Raw genomic sequence first — 18,661 nt, forward strand, 5'->3', positions numbered from 1 at the left:
CTTGCCTTCCCGAGGAGGCCTGTGGGACCACAAGAACATTCAGGTCCACCTGGGGTAGAGCCAGCAGAGGTGATCAGCATGCTGTTCCCTGAGCTCCACTGTCAGGCCCTGTCCACCATCATCAGGAACATCCAGCCAACACCAGGGACAACCCCAGCATAAAGACACAGTCAACAAGAGCCAGGGCAATATGGCACCACCAGAGCCCAGCTGTCCTACTATAGCAAGCCCAGGACATCCTAACGCAACTGAAGAACAAGAAAATAACCTTAAATCCAATCTTATGAGGATGATAGAGGCCTTTAAACAGGGAATGAATAAATCCCTTAAAGAAATACAGCAAACTACAAAAAGCTAGAGATCTATAACTCGGTGCTGAGCACACACAAAAGACTCAGGAACAATCTCCAGTACTAAAACAAAAGACAACATGTAGAACAGTTAAAATGATAAACTTTCCGTTATATACATTAATAATTTAAAATAACATAAACAAAAAGGAAAGCAGAAGTGAGAATTTCTAGACTGACTAATATATCTGGGATGGAAGGCATGCATGGTGAGGAAAGCTGAAATGGAGCAGAAGACTTGCAGAACTGCAGCACACAGGGAATGCTGAGCAGGAGGCTTCCAGACCAGACTGAGCTGTGCATGACAGTACTAACAGTATGACTCTGCTTTCCTTTTTGGCTTGTAGGGAAGAAAGGAATATTACTCAGCCGCTGATGACAGTTACTGGAAAGACAACACAGCAGCCTGACTTGCTTATTTGGAAACTGTTAGAAGCTAAGAGTCAGATTAAGTAATAACTTTACAAAGCTGATGATAAGTTTTAGCTTTTCATTCAAACGAGTCTAAAAGAAGGTAGCTTTTTACTATGAATCGACTAAAAACTTAAAAGTTTAGGACAGACACTGATTTTTACTTAGATTTTTAATTTCTCTAAAATTAAAGTTGGGCCCCTATTTATAACCTGTTGGAAGAAATAAACATTAATTATAAAATAGTAAGATAAATGTTGTAAATATTTTAAGAATGTATGATATATATATATGGGGATACACACACACACACACAGAGTTGTGGGAGGATGGCTGTTTTTCTATTTTTAAGTTAATTTATTTTTATTTTAGGTGGTGTTTGGGTAGTGATCACATATGCGCACCACCTGTACGTGGGTTCCTGCAGAGGTAGAAGAGGGCTTCGAATATCCTGGAACTAGGTCAAGTCAAGGGTGAGCCACCTGAGCTGCTGTGACCTCAAGAGGATCTCTGCAAGAGCAAGTGCTCCCAGCCACTGCATCAGCACTCCAGATGGAGGCTGGCTGTTTTAATGAGTCCCACCCCCCCCTTGAAAAAATAAGAGAATATGTCCATGGGCATAAAGAAAACATCTGACAGAACAAATGTGGGAGCTTGGCTTCTATAAAACCAAATCACATTTAGTAGCAGGACCAAAAATTAGATCCATTTTTTTGAAGGAAAAAAAAGTTTATTTTTCAAATAAAAAGTACCTTATTTGTTATTTTTATCTAGAAGAACAAAAAGTATGGAAAGAAACATAAACCCCGAATTTGGTGTTCCTAACTATTTTATAGGGATAGTAAAGTTGTTAACCAAGATTAATTTACATTACACCTAGAAAAAAAAATCCAGCATGATACCTGGCATGCTAAATAAACTTCAGGAGCTATTATTAAGATCATTCTTTTATTTATTAATATAAAAATCATTTACTGGTTTTTCCCCCCGTTCTTGAAACAGGGTCTTATTACTATGTGTAGCCATGGCTGTCCTAGAACTCAGTATATGCACCACACTGTCTTTGAACTCACAGAGACCAACCTACTTCAGCTTTCCTAGTGCTGGGGTTAAAGGTGGATGCCACCATGCAGTTATTTACTGGGTCTCCAGAGGTGGCAAGGAAACAAACAAACTGATGACACTGGGCCCTTCTGCTGGTGGAGATTGAGAATCCCCAGATCCTAAAATTTGTTTGTTTGTTTGTTTGTTTGTTTGTTGAAACAAGGTCTCTCTACACAGCCCTTGCTGTCCTGAAACCAGGTGACTTCAACCTCTACCTGCCTCTGCTTCCCAAGCCTGCTTCCTCCAAGCCTGGCCTAGAACCTAAATTTTTTTTTTCTTTTATCTTTTTTTTTTTGGACATTTTATTTATTTACATTTCAAAAGTTATCCCCTTTCCTGGTTTCCCCTCTGGAAACCCACTATCCCATCCTCCCTCCTCCTGCTTCTATGAGGGTGCTCACCCACTTACCCACCCACTCCTGCCTCCCTGGCCTAGTCCCCTACATCGAGATTTCCCAGGACCAAGGGCCTCTCCTTCCACTGATGTCTGACAAGGAACCTAAAATAAATCTAAAAAATGTTACTGAGATGTTTTACATTCCTTTCTAATACTCTGAAACCAACACATTTTATACTAACAGTACATCTTCCCCTGGACCCGCCTATTCCAGTGGTGAGGCAGTCATTGCTGATACCTCCTAGTGTTGATGCCATGGAAGTGCTAGAAACAGATCAGATTGGATCATTTAAGCAAAAGAGCTCTACACTTGGTACTATATGCAATGATCTCTTCAAATCTAATGGTTTCTAGTAGTAACTTAATAAAACTAAATTGAAAGCATAATTTTAAAATTTTGGATTATTTTACCTAGGCTTTCTTAAGAAAATCTTACTTTGAGATAAGATCTCACTGTATAGTCCAAGCTGGCCTTGAACTTGTGATGAGCCTTAGTGTGCTGGAATTACAGGCATATGCCACTATATACCACTTGTGGAAACTCAGGCTCAGACTATACCTCAGCACTAGAAGCTTGCTCAGTTTTCAGAAGACTCTGACCTGAGCATTGTAAAAGAACACAACAAAGCTCGTGTGGATAGGTAAGACTCAGGCAGCTTCTGAGACCTGAAAACCACAAGTTAGCAGAGATTGGGGCTAAAAGATCCATTTCAGGGGTATCAATTGTTGTCATTGTTTTAAATCAGTTCTTGAATATAAACAAGGCAGAAGCCTACACATTGAGGAAAAGAATGACATGGGCATGACCATACCTACACCAATGCATTAGCCCCATGGGAAATTGGCAAATCCTTCCCAACCTATGCCACCCCTGTGAGGCTCAGAAAGATGGTAGTCTTCCTGTAGTCCCCAATATTTACTACCTTCAGACTGTTCCTACAAGATTAGCCAAACCTGCCTCCTTGTTCAACTGTACATAATGAACCTGTCCCCTTGTGTGGTTGAATGTAATGATCCTAGCTTCTATTTAATTGTTCATGATAAACGCACTGAGCTTCCTGGGTACTGTGGCTTCCCCATTCAAGAGCCCAGCCCACCCAATCCCATTTTTTTAAGTCTCTGGATATCCCTCTGTGTGTGTCTGTTCTTCAGGTAGGTCAATCTCTGGGACTGTGCAGATATAGCATGACTATCTGGCTACAATGGTCCTATTTGTCTTCATCTAGGGAAAATAATTTAGTTACTCTAAATAGTATTTATTGAGCAACTATTGAGAAAGTCTAAAAGTATGAGCTGAATATTGAGGATGATAACTAATATCCTGTACTGACTTATATTCTCAGCATCTATATAATAGTGTTTGCATTTCTATTTTACAGACAAAGAAACTAAGATAATAATAGTTAAATAAATCTGACCAAATCAGGCTAGTGAGATGGCTGACTGTATAAAGGCATTTGTGGCCTAGTGTGACAACATGAGTTTGATCTCCAGGACAAACATGGTGAAAAAAGAGAAAGACTCCTCCCACAAGTTGTCCTATGACTTCCATGAGTACACACCACCGCACAGACTAAATAAACGTGAAAAAAAAACCTGATAAAATGATGCCAGATAATCTGGAAATCTGGTAAAAGTTCTACCACTGAAATCCTGTACTGCATGGCCTTGTCTGGAATAAGAGACAGGAGCTGGAAAGGTAGTTCAGTGGGTCAAGGCACTTGCTGTCTAGCCTTCAAGTTGCCTTCTGACCTCCACCTACACTTTGTGGCATGCATGCTTGTGCACATGTACACACACCCTCATACCACCACTGAATAATTTAAAAATTGTTAAATCAAGATAAAACCTCTTTCTCTTCAGGGATGTTACAAGAATTCAACAAAAGAACTTATATAAAGTAGATGTAGCACAATACCCAGTAACTATTATAATGACCTATCTTGTTTATTGGCCTAAAACCAGGATAATAAATAGGCCTGGCAGGATGTGACTTTTGCTTCCTATGTTTTTGCTAAAAGGACAGACAAGAAGGAAGCAGAATCTAGCAGATGTCAAAATATTACCTCCTGCCTCAGCATAAATTATCATGACCACATTATACAAGTGACCAAAATAGCCTCAGTTTCTTGCACCTTTCCGACTTTAGGAACGTCTCTTAGGGGGTTGGAAAGATAATTCAATGGTTAAGAGCAAAAGCTGCTCTTGCTGAGGACTTGAGTTCCCTTCACAGTACTCACAATTGCTTGTAACTCCAGCCTCACCAGGATCCTATACCTTTGGCTACTACAGGTAACTGATTCACATGTACATAACCCACCACACACACACACACATACACACACACACACACATACACACACACACACTCTCTCACACACACACACACTTAAAAATAAAATAAATCTGAAGCAAAACAAAACCCCCACAACTTCTCTGAGGCATTTACTTCCAGAGTAAAGACTCTTCTGGAATCCATCAATACCTTTTAAGAATTGGCTGCACACAGTAGTGCATACCTTTAGCCCTAGCACTCAGGAGGCAGAGGCAGGTGAATAGCCATGAGTTTAAAGCCAGGCTGGTCTACATAGCAAGTTCTAGGCCAATTAGGGCTACATGGTGAGTTAAAATAATAAAAATAAACAGATAAAGTTTCTGGAAGTGGAAAAGGAGTAGTTAGCAACCTAAAGATTTCAAAAATAACTTAATAAGAGCTATTAAACTTGGGCCATAAAGCATGAATAGATACTTACAGTGTTAAAGGTATGTCCAGGCAAATAAAAACAGTAAAATCAGAGATAATAAATAATAAAAGAGGCAGCAGGCTGAGGTGAAAGGTAATAATAAGACCACCTTCATCATGTGGTTAGAAGAAAGGAATTGGTATAGTTTGAATGTAAACGTCCTCACAGGCTGTTAGAACTGAATACATTGTCTTTAGGTGGTATTGCTGTTTGTGAGGCTATGGGAAGTTTGGTGTGGCTGGAATAGGGTCACTAGGAGTGAGCTTTTGAAGGTTGTAGCCCATCCCCACTGCCAGTGTAGTCTCTGCTTTCTGGTCTGGCTGCTGTATGACAAGCTCTACAATATATTCCTGCTTCAGTGGATGGAGCCACTCCCACCATCCAGCTTGCTTTGCCATGACAGACTGAACCCTCTGAAACTGTGAGCCAATGTAAATCCTTCCTCCCTTCAATTACTTCTGTTGCATTTCCTCACAGTGGGAAGAAAAGTGACTAATACAACAACAAAGCAGCAATGAGAGGTTACAGCACTCTGCTTAGTGCTGAAGGTTAAAGAGCAAATGCAGTGTCTACTCTTAGGAAGGGTGATAAGAGTCACAGGAGACAGTGTAATATGGGAAGTGTCTAAGAATGGCCAGGATGACAGGGAAACTTTATGGGTTTTTTGTTGTTGTTTTTGAGACAGGGTCTCTTTGTGTAGCCCTGGCTATCCTGGAATTCTCTCTCTAGACCAGACAGGCTTTAAATTCAGAGATCCACCTGCCTCTGCCTCCTGAGTGCTCAAATTAAAGGTGTACACCTCTGAGCTCTACAGGGGGAACACCATGAAGGAAGAACACTTCATACTTCAATCAAGGAAAAAAATGGAATCCAACTAAGAAATAAGGCCAGAGAGTTACAAGGATATGATGTAGCATATCCTACATCAACTAGAATATCCCACATCAACTAGAATATCCTACATCAACTAGAATATCCCACATCAACTACAAGTCCTGGGAATCAAACACCTTCATCTCTAAATCAATGAAAGAGCAAGTGAGATGGCATAATGGGTAAGACACTTGCCACCAAGCCTGACAATCTAAGTTTGATCTTCAGGATCTACCTGCTGGGAGGAGAGCTGACTCCAGAAAGTTGTGCTATGGCCTTTACATGTGCACCACAGCACATTCTCATACATGTGCACACACAAATACATAAATAAAATAAATGGTAAAAAATAACAATAAGGATGGAATCTTCCATCAGAGAGTAACTTAGTAAAGTCACATATACTGTTTAAATTCTTTGTTTCATAGTCATACACATTCATTCTAAGGTATTGTAATAACTCAAAGGGACAGATTCTCAAGAGGAAAACTTTTGTACAGAACAAAATGTATATTCACAATAATGAGAGGCCAGGTATATAATGAAATACTTTAAAGACTTGGTGATCTAACACAAACTTTAATATTTTAACCTTAATAACTGTAGCTTTAGTATAGGTAGACAAATCTTACTATGACATGGTAAAGGTGACATCATGAAAGTCTGTCTGTGTTACAAGTCTCAGTTAAAACAGAAAATATTTTTGACAAATGTAATTTTATACACAAATGAATCGTACATTAATAAAGTGTGACTACAACCTAAAACAAGGTTTTGTAACTCCTTAGTTTTCATAAGATAATCACAAAACATTAGGTATTCTCCTCATGGAGCATTATTATTAGCTATTGTTAGTTATATTATATACATTACATTATACTAGGGCAGGATAATTCCATAGACTAGCTTAACTGCCCAAACAGAACACTTATTAGAAATGGCAACAAAAGCAAAGAGTATTTTATTTATAGTATCCTAATTCCTATTAAAATAACTACAAAGGCATTAAACAGCTGTGCAAGTAAAGAAAGCAACTTGTAGAACAATGGAGAATGTGTCTTTCTACATCAGCTTGAGACACAGAGACAAGTATTTTCCTATCTAGTTGTTTAAATGTTAACAGACATATAAGCAAGATAGAATGTTTAATGGAGCATTTATGAGCTTGTGAAAATCAAATCTAAACATTATTACAGACACAGTAACCCAATGTTTACTTATTTTGAACCAAAGTAATAAAAAGGTATAGTGTGTGTGTGTGTGTGTGTGTGTGTGTGCGTGTGTGTGTACATGCATATATGCACGGGTGTGGAAACAAGAGGCCAACAGTGGGCATCTTCTCAATCACTTCCCTAATATTTGATTCTTAAAAAAAGCATTCAGATTCCATTTACACAGAAATATGGTAACTAAATAAAGTAGCATTTATCAAAATAAGCATTAGAAATGAGGATATGTGTATTTAATACATATATATTGTACATATAATCTGTATGTGTCTGTATTGTACGTGTATGTAGCTTATAAAGTCAGCTATAATTTTTCTTTACATACCTCTGCAGGTCAACTATTTCATTGTTAAGGGTATCTAGTTCCTTAATAGCAGAGAAATCTGCAACAGGACTTGATCCAATAATGTTCTAAAAAACAAAAAATGCATAGTTATACATTACTACTATAAATGCTAGGCACTAAAGATGCTAACAGCTATACAAGGAAACAAGGTATTTCATTTTGCTACATTATTAGCACTTTTAACTCATTTAATAAAATACTTAGCACAAATATATATATATGTGTGTATATATATATACACACACACACACATATATAAACATGTATGTATTTGTAATTGTAATTATGTATGTACTTGTAAATTAAGACAGTTCCCTTACAATCTCCAGAAAGCTATTATGACCCCACACCTCAGACCCCATTGCCTTTATAATGTGATCCTAGTCTACCCAGAACTCTGCAGTAAATAAAACACATGCTAGATTAGAAATGAATTCCTCTACTGAGATGTGTTATTTATCAGCAAGAGGGATGATGACTTACTTCCATTCAGATCATCTGGCACAGAATAAGTATACAAATTTTGTTGAACCTCAGGAATTATAGTAGCGGTTGGTTTTATTCAATTCAACAAATACTAACTTTTGTAAAATGCTTTTAGTATCTACTCTACTTAACCTAAAACCTACTAACCAATTGCTCAAACATGCTCTGCAATAATATTACTATCACTACATACATAACTGTATATATGATATCTTTCTATCATATTAATGCTGTTTTGTTTTAAGAAACTTTTAATTCTCTCTTTCTCTTTCTGTGTGTGTACGTACACACTTAACTGGTAAGCCATCTCTCCAGCCCATTTTGGTTTTTTGAGGCACGGTCTCATTTACCTAGCCTGGCCTTGAACATGCTATGAAGACAATGGTGATCTTGAATTCCTAATCCTCCTGCCTCTGTCCACAAGTGCTGGGATTACATGGGGTGCTAGTGTACCCAACATTTAGTTTTCGTTTAATAAGTAATATTAAATATTAGAATTGGTTACCAAATGTTACTTCTAGACACAAAATCTAGGCTTAATCTAGATTCTGTCACTTTGTTAACTATATGCTCTTCACCAGAAAAATGGAGAAATTAATCTCTGGCCTGCCTACTTAGGTCAAATAAATGGTTTTCTTCTTTGAACTCCCACTGATGTCTTGTTTAGCTTTTGCAAGTCAGAACAAAAGGATCTTTTAAACACCTGATTTATACAAACTATTACAATCTGACTGACAAATAACAGAATCATCAGCTTTTGGAAATGGTAAATCTAAAACCTAACTGTGTGGAAGTTAAGATATATTAGTGATCTCATTAGCAAAATATAAAACTGAGTATTAATACTAATGTATGTCACCAACTTACAAGGCAGAAGAAGAAACCTGAAGGTTCCATAATATTCCATAATATTCCATTTCCTCACCCTTATAAAATCATTTAAAGTTTACTAAGCCCATCAATCAGTTCTCAAAAGTAATCTGAAAAGTAGATTATTGGGAGGTCAGTATTAACGAAGAGCTGAGGAAACAGACCAAGTGACTGCTTGCCAAAATAATTTAGAAAACACTGTGCTAAAAGTAAACTTGGTAAACAGGTCGATTAAATTTGACAAATAATTTCTTCTATGTTTTTAAATATCACACTGCCTGTTAGTATTGAATTGTTTTGACTATCAGCATTAAAACTCATCTATATGGTCTCAATTAATTAAAATTCTAATTTTATGTTGATTACAACTTTACATCAAATATACTTCTGTTGAAGGGGTAGTCGAGACAATCCTTCCCCCTACATAGCCCAGGCTATTCTTGAGCTCATTATATAGCCTTGGCTAGCCTTAAACTTACTGTTAACTTCTTGACTTAGCTTCTGGAGTGCTGAGGTTACTGGTATACACTGCCATAATGATTCTCAAAAAAAAAAAAACAAAACAAACAAACAAAAAAAAACCCCTTAACTGTTTTTACTAAACCACTGATATACAGACTCTCACTGATGCTATATTAAATTAAAAATTTTAAAGCAGATTTCTGCATGAGACAGTTATTCACTAAGTTTTAGCTTTATGTAAACTTGACCTGTGGATTAGGATAAGTCAGCCAGTCAGGCAAGTGAAAAAGATGAAAAAAATAGCACTTGATCTCACTTTCATCACCACGAGTAACTTCTATCCCTTAAATTGCTACTGAAAAGTGTTCTCTCTGAGGTGCAAGTATACCAGAAAACACATAGCTTCCACACCTCTTCTGTCACTCCAACTTTAAAAAGTGGCTCAGATTTAAGTCTTTCCTATTAAAATACCAACAGATAAAAAGATAAAGTTAAACAAATTAGTTTAACCTCAAATTAGAAGGTGGTAGCTTTATATGGCTAGAGTGGCATGCAAGCAAATACAGAAACATCCAGCTAAAATTATATACAGCATGTGAAGGGCACACACAGAAAAATGTAGCATGCCCTTCTTTAAAAATTATTTTATTCATTTATTTGATTTTGAATTATTTTTATGTATATGAGTGTTTGCTTGCCTACAAGTCTGTGCACCAAGTGTGTAGGTGGTGCTTGTAGAGACCAGAAGAGGGTTCTGGATCCCCTGGAAATGCAGTTATAGGTGGTTGTGAGATGCTGTACATATGAGCCTAGGAATCAAATCCAGATCTTCTGATAGAGCAGCTAGTGCTCTTAACTGCTAAGTCATCTCTCCACACACCCCTTTTGGTTTAATTTTTAAGCGTATGAGTGTTCTGACTATATGTATGTAAGTGTACATGTAGTGCTGGTGGAAGCCAGAAGAGGGTGTCAGCTACCCCTGGAACTGGAGTTACAGACAGTTGTGAAGGCACCATGTGAGGCTGAAAACCAAAAACCTGGATTCATAGGAAGAACAGTCCTTGCTCTTAACTGCTGAGACATCTTTCCAGCCCCACATGCACCTTTCTTACAAATGTTTTCTCTATCATTTTGCGCATTTCATAAGTCTAACTTAGTGATTTTTCATGGATTAAAGAGTCCAGGGAAAGCAAGCCACAGTGCATGCAAGGATCAAGTGACATGTTAATAAAAGCATGCTATCAACTGTTTTCATTGTTAACTTTGCTGCATTAAAAAAAACCCTCTAATTTCAAAATGCATCATGTAAATAAAACTGTACTGCTAAAAATACAACAACAAAGACAGCATAAAATAAAGCTCTAACCTTGAGAGAGGAGAGTTAAGAAACTGACAGTACAAGAAAGGCGAAAGCAGAGTGCTGCAGAATGGAAAAAACAGTCCAAACTAGAAAAACACAGAAAGGAGGAGAGCGACATTCAACAAGGATTAGTTGAAGCTACAGAAATACAGTACCTCTTTGTTTTTTGTTTTTTAAATAAATCAGATTGTAAGGAGAAAAAAATAATTTACAAGTTTTTATTTTATTTTTTGGTTAATAGATAAGACAGCAGTTATATAATACCAAAGCTAACAGTTATAAAGTATTTCCATGGATCTGGAACCAAGAGACAAGGTATGCTCTAGTGAACAGATTTCTGAGAAGTCTACTAAATTAAGCTGGGTAACAGATACAATCTCAAGTGTCTACTAGCAAACAGATTTCAATGAACAGACAAAATCGACTCAGCTCTGTTCTCTTGGAGACAGAGCTTGTAAGCATTTCAGTCATTACAGATTAAGAATACAGAAGAAAAACTCTACATAAGTGAAGTCTACAATGTTGCACGACTGAGCAACAGGTACAGAGCAGAAAGCATAAGTAAAAATAAGGACCCTTCATCCTTCTGTGCAGAATCACTTTCAGGCTCTCTACAACCCATGTCATACATCAAAAAAGCCTGCAAAAATTCACAAAGTGCCCCATCCCAAACTCATAAAGTATGGTATTTTTTTCCATATATCCAATTATCAGGACTTGGACATAGTGAATTCTATTTAGTTTACTTGGGGGGTAAAATCCAATTTTGACTTTTGCTAGGTTAAAACAAAATTGTTAACTGTTATAAAATTAATGAAAAATCAAAATATTTTATTAATATTTGAGAGAGAATATTTAATAGCACACATTTGACAGTTCCTGTTATATACAACCCTGAAAACTCACTATAGGAATACTTATATTACCAGTGAAAAGAAGATTAAAGATAGAAAGTTTGGGTGGGATGTCTTATTTTGTTTATTTGTTTGTTTGCAATGAGGTTTCCTTGTGCTGTATAGCCTTGAACTTCTGGATTCAAGAATTCTTTAGTGTCAGCCTTCCCAGGAACTGAGACTACAAGGTTCAAATGACACTTGGTTATTTAATTTTGAAAGCAACTAAATCCATCATATGTCCTTTGGAAGGTCTATTATAGACCAGGATATTATAAATGTGCTATATTAAAAAGGGGTTCTAGATAAAATAGAAAAAAATTCAAAGGAAATCGTGAATAAATGAAGATGTTCTAAAAATTCACACTGCTAATCAGAAACCCAACTAACTTCTAGCCGTTTATATATGAAATTCAGCTGTGTACTTAAGAATAAAGGGTCATTCTATGGCAAAAGCCACATATAGATGTATCCTCAATATACAGTTTTTCTTGAAAGCTATTTTGATGTAAAATTGATACTAACCAATTACTATCTCCTAGATTTTGTTTCCAAATGTGTCTTGTTTTCTGTAAGCGTGAATCATTAAGTAAAATGTAACAATTTAATTCCTCCAGCTACCATTTCAACTCTATTCATAAAATTAGACTAGGCAAGGTGCATGCCTATAATCTTCAAGAAGTGAAAGCAGGAAGGATCACAAGTTCAAGGTAATTTTCAGCTACATAATAGTGTTCAATGCAAGCCTGGGCTATATGAGACCCTGTTTCAAAAAAAAATTTTTAAAAATCTCTTCAATTTAATATAGTAAAGTACAGCTGTATAGTAAGTATACTATTCATATGAACAATGAATAGTTAAGGTTGACAAGCTACAGTTCAGATGTTAACAGAACGTATATGAGTATCACAGACACACACAAACTACCAACTCTGAGTGCCCTGTCCCTTCAACTTTGTGACTTGACACAGCACTTGTCCTTTTCTAGGGCATGCAGGTCTTCTTTGACATTATCTTACCTTTTGTAAACTGGACCTGTCTGATGGTGGAATCATCTCAGGAGTGAGAATATGAGGAGGGTCAATGCCTTTTATTAACTTCTGATTGATTAAGTGAAAAGCCAAGGCAAACTGGTCTTTTGAAAGCTTCCCACAGTCCTTTGTGTCACATAGTGACCTATACAGATAAACAAAACAGTACAATAGTGCTACAGTTATTAACTTCAAAACTCCAGAAGAAAAATATGATTGTAACTTTTTTAAAACAATCAGCTAAACTGCAAAAGACAGATGACAGCTTGTTCAAAATTTACATATATGTTATAGAGGTGAACCAATCAGATGCTGAAAAGATCACTAAGGCTCAGGAAACATCATGGAAGAGAGAGTAGAAAAAAAATGTATAAACAGGAAACTGGAGAGGGGCGCTGTGAAATGCTGTCTTCTGGATGTGAACAGGTTGCATTCGCAAACAGTTGCATTCGCAAAGCAGTTGTGGTTACCTGTAAAGCCCATCAATACTACGACATGAACAAGAGAAGGGTACATGAGGCCCCACTCTTAACAGACGCAGTTAATGGCTGCAGAGAAAAGGAAGTCATATTCCTTTAGTGAAGTAGTCACTGGTAAATTGCACATGATCCAGGAAATAATACTACACCCATGTACCTGCAAGCAACTCTAATTAAGCTCAAGAGAATAGAAAAAAGAAACAAAATGATAAAAGTTAAAAGGAGATAGTTGTAAGGAAGAGCTCCAGAGAATGGAAAGGTGGTAAGAGAGGGTAACGGAGTGTGTGAATGATCAAAATATACTATATACATGTATAAAATTGTCAAATAATGAATTTTTAAAATTTTTTAAAGAGCACATGTGGACATATTCAATTCTATGAACACATACAGCCATTCTGAAGCTATAAAATTTCTGCTTACATGCCTCTGCACTTATCCAATACAAAAAATTAAAAACCTACAACAGAGTTAAAACTAGAAACACAAGTTTTATACCCTCTTTCATGACTCAGTGTTCTTTACAAGCACTCTGTCTTTCCTCATCACCCTTTCCTGGTCTCCTAACTACATGTGATATTTACTAGTCCCAGATGTGTATCTATTTGAATATGTACATGTATATGGTACAGGCAAGGACCCACAAAGAATACACAGGATTTTTCTTTCTGAGATTAAGTAACCTCAATAATATATATCTATTTTCCTACAAAGATATTTGTACTCTGGTTTACTGCTGCTCTATTCTCTACAGAATGAAATGGGACAAACAGACCTCCATCATAAACAGATAGCAAAAATTTATATATATGTATGTATGTGTGTGTGTATATATATATGTATATATGGAATACCATTTAAAGAAAAATGTAGTTTTTGTGTGTGTGTGTGTGTGTAGGGAGAGAAGGAAGGGAGGGAAGAACAGAGAGACAGAAACAGAGACAGAGAGTCAGACAGACACACACAGACTGACTGAGAAAGTCATTGTACAGCCGGATAGGCCGTGCTCTTCGCATCTTCCAGATCCTTGGGTCCTGGGATTGCAGATGCATGTCACCAAACCCAATTTATATAACCTAGGCTCTCCTGCATGGGACCTCACCAACTGAGCTACATCCCCAGCCCTAAAGATACTACTTACTAAAGTGTTAAAATTATAGCCATCTAGATTCTCTAAAGAACTCTTAGAGCTGAGGCTGGTGTAAACTGAGTCTACACTTTAACAACCTAACAAGTATCTGACACCTTCAGATCCCTAAAGCTTCAAGCAAACAAACCATGCTTGAGGTTTAGAGGGTTGTTTGGTTGTTGGTTTTTTTTTTTAATTTCACTTTTTAATTTTTGTTTATTACACATAATTCTTTGAATTTCCTCTATAAAAATGAAACAAATAATAACTTATTCACAAAAATAGTAAAAAATACAAATGTATAAAACTAGAGTTGACACTCAACCACATATATACATTTTTAAAATTTATTGGGGGCTGGAGAGATGGCTCGGTGGTTAAGAGCTCTGACTGCTCTTCCAAAGGTCCTGAGTTCAATTCCCAGCAACCACATGGTGGCTCAACCATCTGTAATGAGATCTGTTGCCCTCTTCTAGTGTGTCTGAAGACAGTTACAGTGTACTCACATACATAAAATAAATCTTTTAAAAATTTTATTAAAATAAAGTCTTACCAAATGTGGGCTAGCAAGGCAGAAGGTAACCCTGTTTTCAGAAAGGTTTCACGGACCTCCAATCCAGACACATATCCATCCATATCCTTATCAGTTTTCAGAAAGATTTCATCATACTTAGCTTTTTCTGCAGGGGACACAACCCACTAGAATGGGGAGAGAAAGATTCTGTCAAAATGAATCCAACCTTGGAAAGAGTATACACAACAGTATCTCCAACTTGAACAAATCCACCCAAATAACCTTGATGGTGGTACACTGCTCCCCACACACCATAACCACGCAATGTAAGGGGAAGGCAACAAGTGTAAAGTCAGCTAAGACAATTACAGATGCCAAGTTAATATTTTCCTTTTAAGTAACCAATGAAGTCAAGCACAATTAAGCCTGACCTATGAATTTCCATACTAACACCAGTAACTGGGAAAACCTGTATAAAAAATAACCAGATAATCCTCAAATTTCATTTTCTATAGTTCCATGCAGCATTCTTGCCCAGAGCTGAACATGCACATGCTGTCATTAGTTGTCTTTACAACCTGACAAGAGACAGGTCAGAGGAAGTAAGAATCAATCAGAATTATTAACCTGATCTGAAGAATCTACAGATTAAAAAACAATTATGACAGGGAAAGCATGCATGTTAGCACACAGTATCTTCCATCTCCATCTTTAATCTCTGATAGATGAAGGCAAAGCCAGCAAAACATCCACAGGACCTAAGGAGCACCTGCCTCCTCTGGGGCATCATGTTATGCAGGTTTAACTAGAGGGAGTGCAACATCTTCAACTGCACCTTCTTTCTTTATCAACACATTCATGCACTTTTGTTAGAGCAATATCCTTGAACATGGATAGATTTCTACCTGGCTTAATGGTGCTTTGATAGGTGAAATGCCTACAGGTGGTAAGGAGTGGTAAGATTCCTTGGCTGCTGAAGAGGGGATCACCCACATGGAGCCTGATATACTGACCGTTTTTCTCTTAGAAGGTGGCACCAAGGCTGGAGGCAAGGACATTGGCACAGGTTCTTTCTCCAGTGCACAGTATACCAAAAACATGGCCTTAAAGATAAACAAAAATGGAGTCAAATATTGTTTTAAAATTAGTACAAAATTCACTCATTGAGTTAAGCCCTGTTCAACCACATATCATTTCCAAGATTACATGTGTGTGCGTGTATGTGTGTGTTTGTTTTTTCACTATCTTCTTGTATTAATTTTGAATGGTTAGAATGTACTACCTATCTTAAAATATTTTAATATCTAAAGCATATATATATATATATTTAAAAAGCACGCTGTCTATAGAATATCTCAGTGCAAAACATTGTAATTTCTCCACAGTAAGGACACATTTCATATACTCAGAGGATGAAGTTTTTATGGCTTTAAAAAAAAAAGAAAACTATATAATAAAAGACAAACAGACATTATCTTTAATTTGGGTGAAATCACTCAAGGTTATATGGAACCTCTAGAAGGATTTCTGTTGCAACCTAGAGTGGGTGCATTATTTCCTGATTTTCTTCCACTGAAAATCATAATTCTCTCAAAAGGAAATTTACTTTGGGCTCCTATCTTAACTCCTAAGTTTGAGTTTTATAGAGTTTTCAAATCAGTACTGAGTACTCAATACAACTGTAACCCACAATTTATATGATGCGTAATATTTTATAAATAAACTACAGCTCAGGGATGCTAACTTGCCTAAGACAATATTTTAAAGATGCCATAGGCTACTGTATACGTTAAGCCATTGGTGTCACATGCCTATAATCCCAGAACTCAGGACTGAGAGCAGAGAACTGAGTTGGAGCCCAGCCTAGGTTATATAAGAGTCTGTCTCAAAAAAAAACCTTTTTAATGTCTATATATCTATATACTTATATAGCTAGATATACATTTAGATGTTTCTATTTTATACATAATATATAAATATTATATATAAATGTATAAGGTACAAACCAAGATCTCCCTAGCTACAGCATTAACAACAGCACCTATATAATAATTTTGACTACCATACTTTTCTTTATAATTGGAAAAGCTAAATCTGATCTGTGGACCCAGATTTTAGTACACATCAGAATTTCCTGGAATTTTGGAATCAGTAAAGCTGGCACTGGGCATTTCTAAAAAGTTCTCTGGGGCTGCGTATCCAGGGATAGCCAAACCAAGCCTTTACCACAAACTGGCCAAACAATTAAGAAGTCAATGTCAGTTTGAAAACACATGAACCTTATGTCTCCAAAAACTTGAAACTCCAGAAAGAAACAATCTGTTGGGAACACCCTTTCCAACCAAATTCACAGTATATGTAGTACTAGGCTGGTACTTTGCTAACAGTGACTAGCATGTATGTCAAGGTCAGCATTCTTGTTGCAGATAAAGCCATTTCCTGGAAAAGTAGACACTAAACAAAACAAAAAAGCACTGCTTGCCATCTGCTGCCAATAGACAACACATTTTTTTCTGAAAGTTAAAAAAGTTCCTAATTTCATGTTTTTTGAAAATAGTTTCCCTGACACAACTAAAGCCAAACTTTTGTTCACCAAAATCCTAAAGATGAACAGAATTTTAGTAATGCTAGACTATGATCTTGTTTTCTTTCTATTCTGTACTCTTTCATATACAAAGACTGCAACTAAAACAAAAACAGCAACCAGATCAAATTATGTCCCCCAATCCCACGTGCCCCATTGTGTGCCTGTGTGTGTGGAGAGAAACAATAGTTCTCAAGCTGGTATATGCTGTGTGAGTACAGAAACACATAAAGACACTAAACTAAAAAAATTTAGGATACCTTTATTTAAAAATAAAATTAGGCTGGGCAGTGATGGTGATAGATTTTAGTCCCAGCATTTGGGAAGCAGAGGTAGCTGAATCTCTTGAGTTCAAGTAGTAGTCCAGCCTGGTATACAGAATAAGTTCCAGGACAGCTAGAGATCCACAGAGAAACTTTCTCTTTCTCTCTCTCTCTTTCTCTCTCTCTCTCTCTCTCTCTCTCTCTCTCTCTCTCTCTCTCTCTCTCTCTCTCAAAAAAAAAAAGTAAGTAAGTAAATAAAATCATCGCAAACAAAGCTAAACTTACACAGGGTACCAGAGAAGGAAAGGACTTAGTTCAAGATTATTACCAACTACTGCCTTTCTTTAAGTGATTTTCTCTTTGTGTTTTAAGCAATATTAACTTTAACTTTCAGTGGACATCAGATCAATATCAGGGCTTTTAAATATCCATCATTTTTATTGCACATTAATGGAGTATCTTTCCTATGTACCTAAAGTGAGAAAAAAAATGATGGCAAAACACACACATTCTCTTACTCATTAAATATATGCACTCACCTATAAACTCTAAAGACATTAATGACTACAATCTGATGGACATATTCTAAGGATAAATTTAAATGGAAACTATTTCCCAAGGCAAATGACACACACTGTAATTTAAGCAAGTAGGAAGCTTGTAAACTCAAGGCCTATCTTAGTAAGCTGTCAGGAGGTGTGGGTGTGAGAAGGCTGTCACATGACAATATTTTATATTTTAAGAACATCTAGTTACTTACAACTGCAAACTCATCTCTGTCAAGCTTTCCATCATGGTCAATATCACTCAACTCCCAAACCTTAAAAAAGAAAAGTGAGAACAATTAGTGTTCTTTATTTTATGTGCGATTCAGGGACAGAAAGAGAAAGTATACTAATGGAATATGAGAGTGTCTGAGGCTAAGTGTCTTAAAAGGAATCTGGACTTTGTCGTAGTTGTAATGGGAAGTTACTAGAAGGTTAAAGCAAGAAAATTGAATTATTCAAAGTTTAGGAATCTCACACTGACCACACCGTAGAGAAAAAGTTGGAAACAATACTAGAAAAGAGCTTTTAAAAACCAGTTTTGAAAGACGTGGTGCTGCATGCCTTTAATCCCAGATTCAGTAGGCAGAT

At 36.7% G+C, this 18,661-nt stretch overlaps 1 protein-coding gene across 2 annotated transcripts in view; it reads right to left on the reverse strand.

The window, feature by feature from the left end:
* Positions 1–18,661, reverse strand: part of Eps15 (epidermal growth factor receptor pathway substrate 15) — a 102,376-nt gene that overhangs the window by 47,695 nt on the left and 36,020 nt on the right. For both annotated transcript variants that reach the window (XM_034502174.2, XM_034502172.2), the window contains exons 8-12: positions 18,286–18,345; positions 15,692–15,781; positions 14,718–14,863; positions 12,545–12,701; positions 7,434–7,519 (exon numbers count right to left, since the gene is read on the reverse strand). In XM_034502174.2, coding sequence (XP_034358065.1) covers positions 7,434–7,519; positions 12,545–12,701; positions 14,718–14,863; positions 15,692–15,781; positions 18,286–18,345 — 539 coding nt within the window. The remainder of the gene's footprint in view (positions 1–7,433; positions 7,520–12,544; positions 12,702–14,717; positions 14,864–15,691; positions 15,782–18,285; positions 18,346–18,661) is intronic.

This window comes from Arvicanthis niloticus, chromosome 5, assembly GCF_011762505.2.
Source record: "Arvicanthis niloticus isolate mArvNil1 chromosome 5, mArvNil1.pat.X, whole genome shotgun sequence".
Lineage (NCBI taxonomy): Eukaryota > Metazoa > Chordata > Mammalia > Rodentia > Muridae > Arvicanthis > Arvicanthis niloticus.